Here is a 21,653-nt window from a genome sequence, read left to right on the forward strand (position 1 = left end):
GAATTTCATTCAAAGTTTTGTGAAACAATGATATTACTGAAGACGGAAATATCTTAAACAATTCATTAATTATTCCATCAATTCCTGGTGTTTTATTACTTTTACTTTCCTTGATTTTTTGAGTAATTTCTTTTAGAGATATTTGTTTTTGAATGTCTAACTTTAACTTTTCTGGTATCACCTTTATCTTTACTAATTTCAGGTCTAAGTTTGATGTATTAGTTATATGTGAAGTATCATTATAATGGTCAGAGAAATAATGTTTAAATGCATCTAGTATATCATTTATATCCGAAACCTGTTTTTTTTTCCTTCCTTCATGTATAATACTTGTAATTTTATTTTCAATTGACTTATTTAAGTAGGACTGTATGTATATACGCAAAAAAACTCAGCATTTATATGTCTATGTGATTGATACGTGACAGCCTACAAGTGGACATGATATGTGTAGCAGACCTCACTTACTAGCAATGTTGTAAAGAATACGGTAATTAATAGCAAGCTGGATGAGAATGTCAATGTAATATATGTTTCCATACTGTGTAAGGATTCCTCACAGAGATTGTCAATGTAATATATGTTTCCATACTCACACCTGTGGAACAGAGTTTGTACAGCTGCTGGCAATGCCACCCAATATAGCTTTAGCGAGCTTAGATGTGTATTCCTGTAAGTGGTTAAAGCTCACCATATGGAGTAATGTACGGAATACATAACCGCCCAAATATGGTATAGTACTCACCGTAGTGCTTGAGCCATCCAGATATTGACGTATATTCCAGTAGTTAGTAGTAACATCTGTGTATGGAGGGTTAACACCAAAGTGATGCAGCTGACATGGTGACGTTTACTGTACTGTCTTACTAATTACAGATGCAAATTGTATGTGGAGATTACAACTCTGCACATGTTCCTGACTTGCTGATAGTGTACTGAGTTGTGTGATGCATTTAGCAGTGGTGGACAGAACTACTTATTATGCCATGGGTAGTGTCAGCTATTGATGTTATATATTATTATGCCATGGGTAGTGTCAGTTATTGGTGTCATATATTATTATGCCATGGGTAGTGTCAGTTATTGGTGTCATATATTATTATGCCATGGGTAGTGTTAGTTATTGGTGCCATATATTATTATGCCATGGGTAGTGTCAGTTATTGGTGTCATATATTATTATGCCATGGGTAGTGTTAGTTATTGGTGTCATATATTATTATGCCATGGGTAGTGTTAGTTATTGGTGCCATATATTATTATGCCATGGGTAGTGTTAGTTATTGGTGCCATATATTATTATGCCATGGGTAGTGTTAGTTATTGGTGCCATATATTATTATGCCATGGGTAGTGTCAGTTATTGGTGCCATACATTATTATGCCATGGGTAGTGTTAGTTATTGGCGCTACATATAACAGGAATGCCGCAGTTTATTAACCAGTTTCAATTGAGTACACTGTGAGTAATCACGGCACTGTTATTGATTTGTAGGTGTGCTAAGGTAAGATGTCTGATCAGCCTAATGTGAGCTATCCTGGAGTTATTGGCAATAAGCATGATACAGGTAAGTCTCAGAAGGAATGCTCAGTCCTATATATTGATGGGTACCAATACAATTGGAAAAGAGAAACCTCAAGAGAAACTACTGGTGTTGCACTCACAAGGCAAGGTAGAAGTGTAAGGGCAGTTGCATAATGGAGAAGTGTGATGAAGAGGAGAAGCTACTCAAAAATATTGCACATTTCCACGGACTTGATGTAGTCAGGTTAGAGCAGACAAGGGTACAGGAAGCTATTAAGAGGTGTGCTGAACAGACTCTGGAGGATCCCTGTAGGATTGTATCGGAGGATCTGGCAACCATGTTCACTGACGCAGTGGCCACCTTGACAAATACAGATGCACTGAAGCAGTGTGTACATAGGGTCAGGCGCAGAACTAACACACATCCCAGGGTAGACCTAGCTAGTCTCAAAGATCTAAGCCCTGACATGGTACCATTGAAACAGGGCCACTTCATCATTAAACATAGTGCCTTTCGTAGCCATAATCACGATGTTCTGATTCTCACTACAGAGAGTAATCTTGGCCTGCTGTGTAATTCGGAATATATTCTTGTAGATGGAACTTTCCCCATTAGCACAAGGGAGTATAAGCAGGTATACTCCGTTCATTGCAGCCCGGATGGTTCTGGTACCAGAAAAGTAGTACCTGTCGTGTATGCCATAATCCCTTCTAAATGTGAGGAGTGTTACGATCAGTTCTGGGCTACCCTGATGTCCTTATGTGAGGAATTACAGCTGCAGTTCCAACCTAGGATGGTACTACGTGATTTCGAGAAGGGGGCTGTTAATAGCATCATAAAGCATCTCCCCAGCAGTATGGTCAAGGGTTGCGGGTTCCATCTGTGCCAAATTATCTGGAGACAGATCCAAAAGCTAAACCTGACACAAGTGTATGGCACCGACACGCAATTTGCACTGCTATGTAAGCAAATCCCTGCCCTTGCATTCATACATATGGAACATATTATGGAGACATTTTCATCTATTGATTAGGCGTTGGGTAACAGGGGGTGCTCCTCTATGCAAGTTTTTCAAGAATAACTACATTCTAGGGCATCTTAGATGCTACGGCATGAGAGGTCCAACCTCAGAGAGACAACCACCCCTCTTCAATGTCCCATTCGGGAATCAGGCTGAAACATGCACTATGGGCTACCCAAGGAGCCAGAATACCGTAGAAGGCTGGCACCGTAGACTGAGGAGTCTATTGGTGGAAAAAGGACTTATATGTCACAGATGTATTACATGCCATATGTTTGGAGCAGAACCATTTAGAGGATGTTAAGCAGAAGTTCTCATGTTGTGTTCCATCATCACCCAAGAAGCATAGCCTTTCTGACAAGGAACATATGATGCAACGCCTACTGTCTAAACAGGATGATCTAACTCCATTAGGCTTTGTACAACTGATGGCGCATCACTGCTCCTTTTGATATACTTGCCAGATACTTTACTGTGTGCACAATCTGTGTGTAGCTGCTGTACATACTGTAGCACATGTCATAACAGTTTCATTATTGGGACATGAATTGCATTTTATTATTACACAGCATATTCACATGTTTGGAATTCACCTTTCTGGGAGGAATACATGTCTGTTGTGGATATATACAGCACTTAGCTATGGAAACACTTGTTTCACTTTAATATTGCACATTTGGAGTGGTTTGCTGCAAAATGATGAAAAATGTCGCAATTCGAAATTTTCTACATTTCCGCTCGATTTACGACATTTACATCACTCGGTTTACTGTCATTTCGGTGTATAACTTCGATTTTAAATACACTTTTTTTTTAATTTTCGATTTATTGATAGTAAACCACACACACACACACACACACACACACACACACATATATATATATATATATATATATATATATATATATATATACAGATCTACTTTGCATGCTCAAAACCCAAATACTTGAACTTTATTTTCATGTGACAAAAATACTGAAAACTAAAATCCCAAACCGCGCATTTTTCCCAGGGCAAATAAACACTTGCCCAAAACTTCACAAAAACACACTTAAATATTTCAAACCCACCTAAGGGGGGGCTACGTCCCCACCCCCCCAACTGTATATACCAACTCCAGGGATAGCAGTACAGTGGGGGAAAGTCATATTTCCCTATGATGGGCAAGTGTTTACTTGCTCTGGGAAAAATTGCATGGTTCGGGATTTCAGTTTTTCATTACTTTCCTCTTGCAAAAATAACATTTGAGTGTATGGGCTTTCAACCAAGCAAAGTAGACATATATATACACACAAACACACACACACACACACACACACACACACACACACACACACACACACACACACACACACACACACACACACACACACACACTCTCCCCTCCCAATGAAAAAGCTACCACTTGTGAAGGAGAAATTCTATAAAATATAATACATAAAAAGAACAGCAGTAAGACAGTTTTGCCATGTAACCTACAGCTTCATGAGTACCAGTCTAACTTCAAGCCAAAAAAATGTAAGTTTACATACAACAAAAATCTATCATATGACCAGAAATGAAATAAAAAAAAAATAATAGCTAGACCAACATACATTTAGAAAATTAATTTGTCAAGATGTTAATCAAAAATAAGTTCTGTTAAAATTATGAAATGTTAAGACGATAGCAGCAGGAATTTTAAACAGGATCAAAACATTCAAAATGGAAAAAACCAGGATCCAACCAAGAGACACACTGAGGCACAATAAGCTAGCGCTTTCATCCACTTTTAATAATGTGAACTTCTTCAGAAAAAGGATCAAAACATTAATACTCTTAGGTGATATCTACAATACTAACAATGTTCGTTGAGATCAGGTGCAAATATTGTACCCATTAAAACAATCCATCTCTTCTATGTTAATTAATAACGATTGTACACAGACATCAGAAGTCCACCAACCAAGTTGATCCCCATACGTGTAAAGCAGGCCATGGGATGATTGAGGGAATGTTTATAAAATGCATTTTGTGCCTTTTTACATTGTATATCACTCAAATGAGTGGAAATACTTTCCATAAAAATCCATTTAGTCTGACCTATGTAGAAACACCTACAGGTGCACTGAATTAAAGAGTATCAAGAAAGAAGTAATTCAAATGATTAGGTATTTTGTTTTAAACAGATCACAGGAATTTTAAGTAGTGAATGTATCACATCTTAAAATGTGGACACATGCAAAACATTTTCCATAAAGTCTGTTGTTAAGGTTCATGGATCACTGTGAAAGGTTTATATTTCACTTATAAGTAAACCTACACCTGCCTTTTAAATGTGTTGCTTAAATAGGATCAGATAACAATATCTCCCAATGTTTCTGGATGATTCCAGCTATGAACTAGGTGTTCATACTATAGTTGAGGGTCATCCAAACCTTCCCGCTTGTTATTTTTATAAGTCAGTAGATCCTTTCTACCCCACCTGAAAATGGATTCCAGTTATGTTTTTACTGTTTCCATGATGTAACCCCTGTGTATAAACCTGTGTGCTAATCTTGTGAAATCTTTTGTAGGTTTTGGGGGTTATTACATATACCTCTAGCTCTCATAAATTGTGCCTTTGGAATGTTTCTAACTCTACGGGGTAGATGGGAGTTATCAGATGTCAAAAAAGAATTTTTTGAAAATGGTTTTCTGTAAATGGTGGTACTGAAAGTACCATCAGTTGGCATTGTTATTAACACATCCAGAAAATCAATGCTAAGGGGATCAGAATGGACAGTAAAAAGTTATTCCTAACGCAGTGTAATTAGGATAGTCTACAAATTCCATCAAACTGTCCATTTGTCCTAGCCAAATGAGCCAACAATCATCCAGACAATGGTGCTAGAAATTAATCAAGGTCAAAAATGTATTTATGGTTCTGCCATAAAATGTAGCTATATTCAAAAACCCCCAAAAAAGGTCAGCATATATCAGTGCAAAGGCTACACCCATGGCTATTACATCTAAGTTACAAGTAACATTCCCCATTGAAAAAAAAACATATTTTTGAAAGTACTAAGTCAGCCAATTGAAAAATAAAATCATTAAATTCAAAGGGGTACAGCCCCATTTGCTTCGACCAGAATTTTAAAGCTAACAATCCACCCTTGTGAGGAAGACCTAGTACACAGACACAGTTGATATCCAGAATGCAGAAATAAGGTTGTTCCACTTGCATGTCATCCAACGACTGTATAAATTAGTGATATCCTTAATTTGGGTCTATATCGCTTAGTCAAAATGTCATTTTAGCGAATACCTATTTATCAAACCTTTTTGAGCAAAAGCTCATGTCAACGAACAACCATTTCAGCGAACATTCACACAGGCAAAAACACTAGTAGATCAGCTACCAACTGGACAAAAGAAATACAAAATCTTAAACAAAGCTAAGTAGGCGGGCTTTGCCCCCAACACCCCCAATGTCTGAAGATTAAACACAAGCACTGCAATATCACCACGAATAGAGAGTAGAATGCATGTTCAGCAGATAAAAATCAAAATAAAACCAGCACAATTGAATTAAGAACAAATAAAATCCTTCAAACAACAGGATGTAAATCCTCACAAACAAACAGGATGAGTGCTTTCACCTATGCCTTTATCAGATCCTCTTCACACCAAAACACCTCCCTTTTTTAATATTGTTGCTGTTCCAATCAAGTCAACCCATCTCCTGAGCTTCCTGCTTTCCAATACAGGTTTTAAAGGCACCACTCCATTAAGACCTGGGCTCCTTTCTGCCTTTAAATCAGCTATCCAGCATGTTTCCAAGACTTCAGTTTTATTTGATAGATCTCCACCTGTTATATTATCTAGCACTCTTTCCAAGGCTAGGAAGGAGAATTTATGTCCAGGATACTGTTGAATATGCTGTGACAAAGCATTAGTCTGTACATTAAGTCTAATATCACTAAGATGGCGCAGAATCCTGTCCTTAAAAGGCCTATTGGTTTTCCCAACATAAAATCCTGGGCAGCTATGACAAGTATCTGCATATACTATGTTCTTAGTACTACAATCCACATACGTCTTTAATTTATATATCCGACCAGTCACATGATGTTTGAAACAATTGCTTGTAACTATATAAACACATACTTTGCAACTTCTGCATGGAAAAGTCCCCATCTTAAGGCTATGTGGAACAGTATCTTGTTTGTGACATAATCTCTTTAGACTCAACTTATTCTTAAAAGTGAATCTGGGGATATCACCAACAATATGTCTTAGGCTATCATCTGAAATTAAAATCTTCCAATTCTTTCTAATAATTTCACAAATGGCCGATATGTCGCTACTGTGTGCTAGTAAACATTTCATGCCACCCAGTTCTCTGTTTTGTTTTTCCATGTCATCCTTTCTTCTGACTGAGAAATAAGGACTCCCTCTATCATTTCTCTGTGACTTCGTCTTCATGGTTCCCAGTCAAATTTCAAAATCTTTACAGCCTCAAATCAATAAATTATTCTGTAATCATTCTAATTCATGTTGGTGCACTTCATCATCAGAGCAAAGCCTAGATACACATAGCATCTGGCCATTTATTATTTGTGGATACACATGTTTGGGATGCATACTTGTTCTATGCAAAGTATGAGTGCTCCAACATTCTTTTCAATAGAGATGTGTATTAAATTGACCGCTTTCGTTCAAGAAAATAGTCATATCCAAAAAGTCTATTTCTTCTTTGGAACCCCTGACATCAAACTCTAAAAATTATGTAGTACTCCCAAAGTACTCCACAAAACTGGATAGTTCATTCTCATTACCTCTCCATAAAACAAATGCGTCATCAACAAATCTGCCATAGAAGATGAAGTCTCAGCCAATGATTCTGTTCACTTACTACAAACTAATTTTCCCAATACGCCATGACTAAATTGGCCTAGCTATTGGCACATGAAGTGCCCATAGCTATGCTCTACTTTTGCCAATAATGGTCAGTTCCACAGACAAAGATGTTATTCTCCAGTATAATTCTCATCAATGAGCAGATTTGTGAGACAGTAGAGCCATCAAAATCCGTATGTGTTCTCAAAAGTTACTAACAGATCTTATCCCATATTCATTGAGTATCACTGTAAATACACTTTTTACATCCATTGTTACTAGTATAAGGCCTTCTCTTCCATCCAAATTCACTACACAGTCATGTAATATATGTAGGAAATGAGACATATGTCTTAAAACTGTTCTCGTCCCAGGTAGAGCCTTCTTCAGTTGAAATTCCACAAAAATGGAAGCTGGCTCAGTAAGCCAGCCTCCACCAGATACTATCGGATGTAGAGGTGGATCATCTCTGTTTTTTGTGTATTTTGGGTAATCCACTAATAATTGGAGTTACTGGATTGTTAACTTTTATATAATCATATAAGTCTTCTGTGATGCCTCTCATCATTAACATGTCATACAAGGTGTACAACTTTCTTTACTGTGGTCTGTACTTCCCATTTAGGTATCTTCTTGTATGTAGTCTCATCACTAAGCATTTTCAGCATTCTGTCATGATAGCCTGTAGTTTGCATTATCACGATAGCTCCTGCCTTATCAGCTGGTTTGATGGTTAAATCTCTGTTGTGTAACAACTCTTGTAGTGCTTCCCTCTCTTGTCAATTCAAGTTGCAAAAATCATGATTACTGTTGCCTCCATATCATAGTTGCGTGACTTCATTTTCACACACATGCATAAAGGTCTCTATCACAGGATGAGAAAGGGGCATAAAAACACTTGGCTTTCTGAAATCATTCAAACTGTAATCATTACAATCATTCCCAAAATAATGCCTTAAGGCAACATTCCTGCCAAAACACTTAATATCTACTGTAAATTCGTTCAACCTTGACTGAAGTGCAAGAATAAAAAAACTTGAGGAATTGATTCTGCAAGGGTCTCTCAGTGCAGTGACAGTTTTAACACCTCTACAGTTGTGTAGACCTGCAATTTAGTTAGTTTTCTGGCTAGTGTTACTCAAGGTCTAAGCCAAACATAAATGAGGGTGATTAGAGACAGAAAATTAGCAGTTCTTTTACAGAAGGTAAAGAAAATAACAATGACCCTCCCAAATCCCATTATATGTCAATGGCATGGGAATTCAAAGTCACTTCCTTATGTTTGGCATGAGCCATACAAAGTATTATGGGAAAGAGAAAGGCTTGAGGGAGTACAAGATCATGTTGAGGGTCTATATTATCTCGCCAAAATGGCAATACAGCGAATGCTGTTTCAGCGACATGTAAACATCGATCCAACACTTCTGCGCGATTGGCCAGAACATCGATTTTTTTCCAAGGGAAAAAAATCATTAGTCCAACCACACACAGGACACCATACTTAACATTACAAAGTGGGGGGCTTCGCCCCCCCACACCCCCTAACTAAATATACCAACTCCAAGATCGCACTACAGTGGGGAAAAGGGCAATTACATGACAACGGCCAAGTGACTTTTTTTCCCGTAGAAAAAAATACATCTTCTGGCCCTTCGCGGAAGTGGTGGATCGATGTTTACATGTTGCTGAAACGGCATTTGCTGTGTTGCCATTTTGGTGACATAATATAGACCATATATGTTGATACATCAAGCCCCATTGGTAGCCATGTTGTAGAAAACAGGCTAAAATTACAAATAAAGCACTTAGAGAGATTTTGAGGTGTTAAAATAGGTCAGGAAACAAAGACAAAGTGAAAAAAACTGTTTTATTTTAGTTCTAGGGTGGAGTTTTCCTTTAAATTATCAGAAAGGGAGGATTCACTCACACGCAAGACAAGAGTGTGGTTGCACTGACCCTCTTTTTCTTTCTGGTCTGAATGAACCCTATTGCAAATTAAAATGTACATTACATTTTTTTCTGCAAAGCATATACATCACTTTTTTATAGTCTTACAGTTTCTTTTATATTTGTTGTATTTCCTGTTGATTAACTCAAAGAGATCTGATAATGGTTGTATTGCTGGTCAAATTCAGGATCAGTCAGTAACCTATAATTATTTGCCGACAGTCATTAATATGTTTCTAAAATAACTTCCAAAACTTGCTACTATATTTTGCAAGCATTTTTGCTTGGATAAATACAATACAGCCTGGATTCCCTCCTCCACACAGCTGTCTACAACACAATACCCCAATTTTGTAGCATGTTTCCCAAAATCCAAGGCAGTCTGAGTCAGTTTGAACAGTCTTTGTCTTAAAGCTTCTTCAGCAGTTTCACTAGTCATGTCCTCTGTTTAAGAATGCATCTGACATTGTATAATATGCATTTGGAAATTAATAGCTAATCCCCAAAGTAGGTAATGCATATTATTTTGACAAAATACAGCTGCACTCTGATTTTCAGTCACTGGGAAATATGTTGATCCTTAGTGTCAGCTCTAACCCTTAAAAGCTCTATCCACAAATACTACAACTGGGTCTGCTACATGATGTTGTACAGGTATATATCCCTCTCATGGATCCAATAAGGAATCTGTTAAAACGTGTCTACATTTTTAGGAGCAGGAGACTGAGAATCAGGTTTGAGAGAAGCTCTTGAATACATTTTAAGAAGCCTATATGACTTCGGGAAATGACTACTGACCTTCATTCATTCATAGTCTGTAGTTCAAACAATCTCTTATAGGTGTTAGCAAGTTCCTTAAATGTCAGTCTGAAAGGCTCCTTCATGAGGTTGAGAATTTTTCTGAATGACACATCTTCAAGAACGGGGCTCACTGAAATGTTCTCTTTATCATCTCTGTCACATCCCAAGGGAGAATACAACTGGTAGTCCTCTTCTTCATTTAAATCTGAGTCCAGTGTCTCAAAGCAAAGGGCCCGCTTCATTCTGATGGAGGGGCCACCATGTAAGGAAAAAAGTTAAGTAGCCAGTAGGGTACTTTTATGTTTTGACATTTCATCACACATTCTTCTCAAAATTTTTTTATAACTGAAATATGCATGTACTAGGGGAGGTACCAACTGAGTAGGTGTCCAGTGACTGACAGCAGACCTTGTGGCTATTCTCTGACCTCTGCAGTCAATTTCCTAGGGTATCAAGAATGTCACAAATACTTTGGACAATTAAAACCTTGGATATCCCAGGGTACCCCTACTCTGAAGTACGATGATCTTAGAGTTAGCATAAATAAGCAGGAGTGTGGCAGCATCGACCCAGTTACATCAAGGGGTGCAGGTGGTGAAGCCTCACTGCAAAACAATGCTTTAAAGGTATAAAGTTCAAAATTCTTTGTTACTTTCTGGATCTGCACTTTAACTTTCTAATTGTCAGGACTTACACAATTGGGACTCACATATTAAATGGGAAACTCTGGGGTGACATCATCTCAGAGAAGGTATAGCAATTTACATCCAGGTGATGCCAACTGCAAATTCTGCAAGCTGGTGTTCAGTTGGGATTGTTCATAAGGCTTGTTTAGTAAGGAAGCAAAAAAAATCACAATATCCAATATGAAAGGGCTAAGACAGGTATAAAAATGGTACATGAAGGTGATGGGCCCAAAGATGAACAAGGGCATGTTTCTCTAGGACCCATATTCAGAGTTCTCTGTGGTCTCAAATTCCAAGCTTATAAATTATTTAATGATAAACTATGTAAACTTCTCCATTCTCCAATGATACTTCTCCTTCACGTACTTGTCTGACCTCTAGTTGATAGTGGATGACTCTTCAGATGGGGAAGAAGAGGCGCTCTGTCGCATTGCTATAAGCTTTACTCCAAGGAGGTCTTAAAACTGTAGATGGGAAAAACAAGGTTTTCTTGTTAAACACAGTGCAGTGCTCACATAAGGAAATCTGATACATTTTTCTTTAAATATAAAAGGCAGTGAAGGTGGTTATCTTTTGAAGGAATCTGTCATGGGCAGGGTCACTTGTTAGAACTTTTCTGGAAACTTCATAAGCCTCATGCAAAAAATCTCCACTACACTGATTAAATTCAAAATATAAAATGCAGTGCAATAAGACAATACACAATTAGGAAGATTTTGAAACAGAAAAAATTTCCCAAGATGGGTACTTATCGCTCTCTAGAAGTCAATTAGAAGGAACTCATGAAGTGGAAAATGATAACTTCTTTCAGCAAAACAGGAAATGAAGACAGAAATGGTTATTCTCCCTTTTCTGGTATGAGTCATATTGAAGTCCTTGGTATGGAGAGGCATTCTGCTAATTCTGGGGATGCCAAAAAGTTCTGGAAGTCAGGATGGAATGGCAGTAATCCAGCTGCGGCTCATTCTCACAAATAAGGAATTATACTGTACCAGTGATCCTTACGATGAAAAGGAACCCCAGAAACTAGTCTGGGCAGGTGGGTGAATGGTGCAGGTAGGGCAGTGTAAGCATTTCACAACATTTCATGAACATTCTGCTACAGCCAAAATTCAGCGAGCTACTGAATATGTACCATTATTTTGCTATGCAGTTCTACCTGCAGACCTGCAGTAACAACATTGGCCCTACTATGGGTATTTGGTAAATAATATGAATAAGGTGTTCTGCCATTCACAGAGCATAAAGTCGACAGAATACACTGTGCATAACTACATATCTGTAAGAAACTGGCATACCCGTTGCTGTTACAGTTACACAGCATTTAGGTTCTATGGAAAGCACTAGAAAGCTTAAGGAGTCACTCCCGGCTCAAGGAGAAATTATGTGACTCCTAGAGTCCCACTTCAGATCTAATTAATGCTCTTCTGTGAAAACAACGCTGTACTCCACTGGGCTACAAGAAGTTACCATCATCATCTACTCAGATGTTCACTACATATCTAACTCAGTAACACCAACCTGCATGTGTTACTCAACAACCCTATGTTAGCCCTTCCCCCATCATTTATTAATCTCATTTACTAGAAAACTGGTATTCCCAAAACCAAGAGGCAAATTCAGGATCACTGCAGGTGTCAACTCCAACAAACTGTACAGGAGGCAAGTGATGCAAATATATATATATATATATATATATATATATATATATATATATATATATATATGCAGACTGCACTACATTATTTGGTTCAACAGAACTTGACAGCGAGGACAATGCTCACAGGTTCTGTAGCTCACCTCATCACCCTTAAAAGCTGCTTAAACTGACGCTGAGAACTCTGCTCTGGCAAATGACATAAAGGAAGTAAGACAATCCTTAAAGGCACTGAAGTTCACTTCTTCATCTCTAAAAGGTGCACAGATTGTGACATTGAAAACTATGCTCTAACAGTGAACATAAAAGCTGTAAGACAATCCTTACATCTCCACAGCTAACCTCCACACCCTTTAAAGGTCATCAAATCATGACAGCTACAATTCCATTCTGATAAATGACAAAAAAGAAGTAACTCAGTCCTCAAAGACTCTGCAGCTTACCTCCTCACCCATACAAGGTGATCAGACAATGACAGTGAAAAGTCCACTCTTACAAACTGCATCAATGACGTAAGACAATCCCCACAGACTCTGCTGCTTACCTTCTCACCCATAGTAGGTGATCAGTCCACTCTAATAAACTGCATCAGTAAAGTAAGACAATCCTCACAGACTCTACAGTTCACCTTCTCATCTTAACAAAAGTGATTCAGGCAGGAATCAAATCTCCAAGGAGGAAGACAAGAATAAATGCAAGTGGTAACACCAAAACTAAACACAAGGAGGTGGTGGGGATGAAATATACAAAACACAAACCCATTGGTTCAATGCAGTACATTAATAAGGAGAGAAATGTATTTGGCAGCAGGAAGAAGAAAATGATTGTATGCTTCTGATGCAATCACCCAAGACCACCACTTTATCAGACTGGAGTAATAAAAGAAAATGATAAATATGAAGATTTAGGGGCAAGCAAGTAAGACCCACCCAGTAAGAATGACAACACTTCAAGAGATGTACATACCTACCAAAGGCCAGAAAACAGGGAAGATATATGTAAATTATACAGCATGTACAAGTTGCAAATGTGTTTGTCCAAACTGGAAATTTACAGAAAGAAAATTACAAAAAACAAAACTGAAGTGGTGCTGACAGATTCAAAGCAATACCTGGACTGATATCTACACAACAGTAGTCATCGACTTAAACAAGCTTTCTAATTCAGTTAACAGTAAATGGGTCATATGAATTTTTACAAGATAACAGGGCCTCATACAAATGGGTACTTAGAAGGGCAGCTGAAGTTATGGGGTCAGGCATGGTCCCATGAGACAGCATGGTACCCAAGGGGATGAACAAAAAATTCTGAATGCAGTTTTCTACATTTCAAAGCTGTAAATAACTTTATAAAACCTTCAGCAGAGTACTGTTTCAGTATGGTTTATTTCAACATGACCTGCAACATTTTATTCCAGAAAAAGCAATATTTGAATTGTTACTTTTTAAGAATATTTACAGAACTTACTTTCTCTCTGCTCTCTTTCCTTCAAAATAGCATCCAGCCATTTCTGTTTATCCTCAGCTGTCTTAGCCATGCAGACAAACCATTTGTTTTTGGCTGTGTTGTGTATTTTCCAACCATTTGTGACACTATATCCATTGCTGTGATAATCCGCTGTGAAATACAAAAGCAAAAACAGAATGTCACTAAAAATGAAAACTCGACATCTTGAGACTAGGCAGTGTGCATCAGAAATACTTATAATCCCTTGAAAATATTGGAAGCTAAAACAAGCAAGGACAATGACACTTGTATTCAGAAATGTCTGCATTGCTGCAGGTCAGGACTTAATAACCCATGCTCAAACCATGGTACATGGAAAGCAAGAGCTTCTTTCACAAGAATTTTGAACCAAATTCTTACCTGCTCAGATTGCTCTATACAACACATTGCCCATCATAAAGCTACACCACTGAAGGAGCTAGGGTCACCACTTTTTTTTTTTTGCTTTTTTCTCTGCTGTATTTCAGAATGCATTTGGGCAACCTATCACCAGTCACTAGTCTGACAAGGCAGTCTTGACACAAGAGAAATCTCAACACTTACAGTGTATTTTATGTTTTGGTCAGAAAACTTTGGTCAATGTATTTTCTTTTTTGGCAATCCATTTTATACAGAACAGTGTGTTACAGCGGTTCGCAAATTTAAATCTGTTACCTTTGATCTAAAAGGTATAGTTCTGTAGGTTTGCTACCCAGTAATATAAAACAAATCCTCTCTTGTTTCCCTCTTAGGATTACTTACAGAATTAATAGGCAGTTTACAACTACAGTCACATTACTTTCAATAATCAAACAATATTTATTTATTTTAATAAAAAGTGATTTAGTCATTAGACAAATTATTTATTAATCTAAGCTTTGTCATTCACATAGGTGTGCAGGGACTATTTTCAAATAAGACATGGCTAGAAAGCCAGAATACATGGAAAACATATATGAAACAGTACAATTAAGCACGATACAGTTAATATTTACAAGCAAACATCCAATATACACACTACATAACAACTGGCACTGCACAGGTAGAGTTTACAAAGACTAGTCAATTACAGTATAATACTGACTTAAACATTTAAGAATTACATTAATTTTAATTACATTATGATCCCATAAGTGAAAAAGAGACAGGTAACATGATGAAAACCAAAACAACTGTCTTATTTTGGAAGGTCCTTGAACCAGCTCAAAAGAAAAACACAGTAATGAAACAAGAAATAGTAATGAATGTGACATGTAATGTGTAGATTACAAGACATCATTTCCCTCAGTTTAAAAAACAACAAACTATACCACTTTTTCTGAGGTAGTTGCATGCATAATATGTAAAATAATCTGAAAACTCCTGGCAGCAAGCAGACACTAAAACGGAAAGAAAAACAGTGAAAAATTGAAATCTAGATATAGATAAATCTGCAGTTACTGCTCAAACCCTATAAAGGTCAAACATATGAGCTCATAAGAGATTTTTAACTAGTCTGAAACCACTCACTCACTCACTCACTCACTGCTATTTAAGAGGTACCACAGGGAGGGAATGGGGAAATTCCAATTGCTTTTTAAGACTCTAAAAACATATTATAACAGCTTTTCTCAACATTAATGGCAGATAAAGGATGGAGACATGTCATTATTTCATCTCCTCTCAATAGTCCCCAAGGGTCCTGCTGCAAATGGGTTTCACAGTATGAAAACACAGGCTTAAGGTCAAATATCTTGAAACATATTCTTATAAAATGTTTATCTCTGTCCTGTTTCTGACTGCACTAGTATGTGTCAATATCTTTGGAAAGTGACAACATCTACCTTAGAATCTGAAAATGTAAAGCAAAATCAAGAAAAGAAAATAAAGAGCTACTCTTATTTACTTACTTTTTTCTGGGAAATAAGTGAGGGAAAGGGAATAGAATAGAGTTCACTTTTCAGCCATGGCCTAAGTAAAATACAATGTACGAAACATGCAAAAAAAAAAGAGCATCAAAAGTGAAGCACACCTATGAAGACTAGATGACAAATCCCTTATACCCTTATAACTCAACATTATTATTTTAAGAAATGTGAAAAAAGTAAAATAAGGCTCAGATAAATAATCAAATCAGCAAACATTTCATATTAATATTATGGTGAAGGCCATTATATAAAATTAGAAGGGCACTACTGATTAAGTGCACTGAGAATGCAGGAATTCTGCACTTTCCTGTCATACATCTCACATTAAAATTCTTGTTCAGCTTCCTGAACCAAGTAAAATATGTCTTGAGAATGCCAACAGTATAGACAAGAGCCAATGCTGCTAACTAATGCCAAGGCCAACATAATATTGCAAGAACTCAGTGTTAGTACTGTGATGTTGTGAGGTATTGCCAGCTGTATCAGAAGTGAAACAGTGCATGTGTGGCATATGCCCGCATAGCTGGTTGAAGTTTTGTAAATAATCTTAAATCATTTAACTGTCACATTAATTTGTACAGATGCTTATATTAAAACTATATGTGTAAAAGTTGCTTATGTTAAAATAATTCTACAACAGAATCTTAAGAGTTCTGAATGTGAACTGTGCCAGGGTCAGGTGACTAGATGTGATGTAATTCTATAACCAGCGAAGGATGGAACTTTGGCAGCAGCAGTTTGTTTTTGTTTTTCTTTGGAATCTGATACATTACAGGTCTATGTCAGTTATTACAGTTCAGTAGTTGTTAGTTGTGCAGTTCAGCGTGTGGAGTATCTCATCTTGCCTTGTGGAAGTGAGCATCTCAGCAGTACATCTTGCTTTGCAATATTAAGTGACTTAACTAGGGATAGTTTTTCTTTAGCTTAGTTAGGGAAAGTACCATGAGATTAGTTTAGTATTATTTCTTTTTCTGCATGTGAGAGTCTATCAAACTGTGTTATTTTATATTTCCTGTAACTAAAAACTCTTAATTTTTACTGTCACTAAATATTAAGTATTTTCCCATTTTCTATTTTTATTATCCATTATTAAATAATTTTATACCTTTTCATTTTGGCTGCTTTTTAGTGAATACTTTTTAAAATCTTGAGACTACATGTGCTTATTTCAGTGTCACTGTGGCCACTCTGAAAAGCCTTACTTCTTCCTCACACTCTACCATTCATACCAGTATTAATTTGATACAGTATAATTGGTTACCCTTTGTAAGACCCTTGGAGTATTTGGCTGGTGGCAGCTACCCTGTAATCTGGAGACAGGGGACACAGCTGGTGAATCTGTGTCAGCCTTTTCCAGGTGTGTGTGTGTGTGTGTGTGTGTGTGTGTGTGTGTGTGTGTGTGTGTGTGTGTGTGTGTGTGTGTGTGTGTGTGTGTAGGAAAAATAAGATATTCAAGTGTGCGTGCCAGATACCTGGAAGTGGGCACAGTGCTCCAGGGTGGGTCTTTTTCCGGATCTGGAGAGACAGAGTCTCCAGTGCCAGCGGAGCATGTTCCCTGTGTGATCTTGAAGGAAACTGTGCTGGATGCAGAGAGCTGCATTTGAAATACTGTGCAAATCCATTCCTGTTTTAGCATCTGGCTTTCACCTGTGTCTGTGGTGAGGATTGAGATTCCTTGGCCCAGGGTAAACAGGGGCTGTCACATACTGGTGGCAGCGGTGGGATATTAATAGAACTTCAGTAGTCTAAGTAACTGTCACTGAAGAAGTCTGTACTCTCAACAGCCACAAGGCAAACATTCAGAGTTTCAGTGTCACAACAGTTTTATTTATTTTTGTTAGTTTTCTCAGAAACAGCAGACAAAGATGTCAGCAGAGGACTATAGCAAGCTGACACAGAACCAGTTGGCCAAGGTTTGTGAAGCCAGAGGACTTGTGCATACCAATCTGACAAAAGAGGATATGATTTCAATCTTAATTGCAGCTGCAGCATGGTCCAGCAACCAGGGAGATAGCCAGTCCAGTGATGGGAATGTGCAGCCTTCGGAAACAGGACAGTTCACCTTTTCCTCGGAGGACATAAAAATCCATCTGGAGGTAGAGAGACTTGAACTGGAGCTCAAAGAGTGACTGCGACATTTGGTGGCTGCTTAGAGGGAAAAGCAGCATCAGCATGAATCGGAGATCAAACATTTCGAGACTGAAGAGAGACTGAGATTGCAAGTGGAAGCCAAACATTTAGAGGCTGAAGAAAAGGTGAAGCAGCACCAGCATGAAGAGGGGACACTGAGTCTTTGACAGGGTCATGGAGGTAATGGGGAAGGGAGTAACTGAACCCCAGAAGCAATAAAGGTCAGTACATTTCTTCCGCAATGTAAAGATAATACTGATTTTGATAGTTTTCTTCATTTATTCGAAAGGGTACGTAAACAGTATGATGCTGACCAAGAGCTCTGGGTACGGTTCCTGACCCTCTTACTCCATGGTAAAGCTGTAACTGCCTTTTCTAAATTGTATGATACTGACTGTTTAAATTATGAAAAAATAAAACAATGTTTGCTAGACTGTTTTAAGTTAGCACCTGAAGCTTATAGAAAAAAGTTTTGTGAGCATAGATGCAAGGCAGATGAAAGTGTGTGATTATATTGCTGAGTTAAGCACTTACTTTCATATGTGCATGAGTGGGTGTCAGGTCACCACTTTTGAAATGCTGGCAGACCTCTTGGTAATGGAATAAGCCCTTAGAACTTTGCTTGAGGATGTAAGAATCTGGTTGGCAGTGGGATAATGCAACTTTGCAGATAACTGGGGAGAAAACAGGATCTCTACTTAGCAAGCAAGGCAGCACTGCATAAGAAGGGGATACCAGTGCTGCACATGGATATAAGGGAACCCATGGTGGGCAGCCTAAATCACCCCAACAGAGTCTACTAGTAACAGGGGAAACCACTAGTTCACATACACAGCCAGAATCAATGGTTAGATGTTTTTAATATAATCAGAGGGGCCATGTAGCATACAAATGTCTATAGAAGCAAGGTGGGGAACAAAAGGTGATGGAGCCAGTAGGTGGGAATAACTGCCTGCTAGTGGTAACTTGTATGGAGACGACAGAACGACCAAACTATCACCGGAGTTTGTATCCTATCTCAGTGGATGGAAGACAGGCCACTGCTAAGAGAGACACAGCATCTGACATAACCATTGTGAAGACTGCAGTGGTTATAGAAGAGCAGTACTTGCTTGGTCAGTCCATACCTGTCAGAGCTTTAGGAGGGACCCCATTCCAAACTCATTTGGCTACAGTTCACCTTGACTGGGAGAATGAAAAGGGAACAAGCAGGTAGGTGTGTATGAGGATATCCTTGCAGATGTCTTAATAGGGAATGATTTTGATAATGTAGTACCTTGTGTGCATGCAGTTACACGCAGTCAGGCTTGGAGATAGGCAGGTAGGTTTGGTAGCCTGGGGAGGACCCAGACAGACCCCATGCCTTAAGCTGGGGCTGGTGAGGTGGTTATTTTACGGAGGAAGTCACCTTGTAGCAGTGAGCCTGAACATAAACCACAGCTGCTGGTAGGTACTGATGTTCCCATGGACAAGGTGAGTGCAAGGACAGAGGTGAGTGGTAGTACCCAGGCTGACAAAGAAACACTGTTGTCAGAAAATACTAGGCTTCCTGTGGAAGGGGAGCCTGGAAGGGTCATGAAAGTAGATGTGAGACAGGCACAGCTTTCAGACCCTACCTTACGAGGCGTGAGGGAGGTAGCTAAAGATGCACTTGATGCTCAAGGGAAAGGGGAATCTGTATCCTGGGATAAAGGGTTACTTTACAGCGACTGGATCCCTAAGGGAGGGCTAAAGGGTGAGGTACAACAAAGCCTACTATCTGGCACTTCTAGCCATAGCCCACAATATCCCTTTTGCAGGTCATATAGATATAAAGCATACCAAGAGTCCTATTATGCAGAATTTTTATTGGTCTGGGATTGCAAGGGATGTAACAGGGTACTGCAGGACCTGTGTGCAATGCCAAAAGGTAGGCAAGGCAGGAGACAAAATCAAAGCTCAGTTGATACCTTTGCTTGTAACTGGGGGGGGGGTGTTTCAGAGGGTAGCTCTGGATATTGTGGGGCCTCTGTGTACCCCAAGTTCCACAAGGGAAAAGTATATTCTGGTGGTAGTAGATTACGCTACTAGATAACCTGAAACAGTGGCTCTGTCCTCCATTGAAACAGAGAAGGTGGCAAATGCTTTGTTGGAGATTTTCTACAGGGTAGGTTTCCCAAGAGAAATACTGACTGACAGAGATGCCAATTTCATGTCAGACCTGCTGGCTTGTCTATGGAAGCATTGTGGGGTGAAGCACCTAAAGACTACCCCCTACCTTCCCCAGACTTAATGGTCTTGTGGCAGGTTAAACTCTACACTAAAGATCATGCAGTAGGCATTTGCAGACCAGTTTAGAAGGGAATGGGACAAATATTTGATCTACCTACTGTTTGCATAAAGAGAGGTACCACAGGAATCCACAGGTTTTTCACCTTTGAGTTGTTGTATGGGGATAGGGTGATGTTATTCATGATGAGTGGGAGGGCGAGTGTGAATCTCTCAAAGAGTCAGTTGTGGCATATGCCCTTAACCTCAGGACAAGGCTTAGGGAGATCATGGGCTTGGCCCAGGATAACCTGACAAGAGCCCACCAACAGAAAAAGGTCTGGTATGACAGGAATACTCCAGCCCAAGAGTATGTTGTGGAACAGCAGGTTATGGTACTCATTCCTGTCAGACACAATAAGCTGCAGGCAGCTTGGCAGGGACCCTTCAAAGTGGTAAGAAAGGTTAGTGATGTTAATTATATGATAAACCTGCTTGGCAGGAGGCAGGGGCACAAACTGTACTTGTTGTGTCTTTCGGCTTTTCCAGGTTAGGGGTCGCCACAACGGAACTTCGGTCCGCTAATGATTGGCGGAAGATTTTTACGTACTGAGTTGTCGGCTCTGATGCACAACCTTCAATGAAGGTACGCCCATTCACACATGTCTCCGCACAGAAGACGCTCTAGCTGAGAATCGAACAGGACAACATCTTACTGTGAGGGCACAAACTGTACTATGTTAACATAATGAAGCCTCAACATGTCAGGGAGGTCCTGGGCAGACTGCAAAGGGCAGGGTTGACCATTAAGCCCAGTAAGAGAGTATGGCAGAGGTGTCTTACCTGGAACATAGAGTGGGAAGTGGGAAGATTAGGCCAGAACCTGCTAATGTGGAAGCTATTCAAGTGTGGCCTGCCCCTGTTTATCAAAAAGCAAGTAAGGGCATTCTTGGCAAGAAAGAGGTACTATAGAAAGTTTGTTCCCAATTATAGTACAATAGCTTCGCCTCTTACATACCTGACAAGGAAAAACAAGCCAGATAAGGTAGTGCAGACCCCAGCCTGTGAGGAGACATTTCAAAAGCTTAAAGGGACTTTGGGAGGACCCCCTTTATTAGCCAGTCCAGATTACAGCAATGACAATGCAGATGGATTCTCAAGAAAGGGTATAAACTGAAGAGTTCCCAGACAAACCCTTTTTCTCAAGCAACATTTTTCCAGGGTCACCTGAAAAACTAGCTTGAGTCCTCAACTTGGGGGGGGGGGGGGTGACACTGTGAGGTATTGCCAGCTGTATCATGAAAAGTGCGACAGTGCATGTGTGGCATATGCCAGCATAACTGGCTGAAGTTTTATAAATAATCTTGTCATTTGACTGTCACATT

General features: G+C 38.9%; 1 protein-coding gene across 1 annotated transcript in view; it reads right to left on the bottom strand.

Annotated features, from left to right (window-relative positions):
• The window catches only part of PREX1 (phosphatidylinositol-3,4,5-trisphosphate dependent Rac exchange factor 1), a 2,105,011-nt gene that overhangs the window by 879,022 nt on the left and 1,204,336 nt on the right, over positions 1-21,653 (bottom strand). The window contains exon 9 of the mRNA XM_044089931.1: positions 13,967-14,116. Within this exon, the coding sequence (XP_043945866.1) occupies positions 13,967-14,116 (150 nt within the window). The remainder of the gene's footprint in view (positions 1-13,966; positions 14,117-21,653) is intronic.

This window comes from Protopterus annectens, chromosome 12.part0 (assembly GCF_019279795.1).
Source record: "Protopterus annectens isolate FY-2018-M chromosome 12.part0, PAN1.0, whole genome shotgun sequence".
Lineage (NCBI taxonomy): Eukaryota > Metazoa > Chordata > Ceratodontiformes > Protopteridae > Protopterus > Protopterus annectens.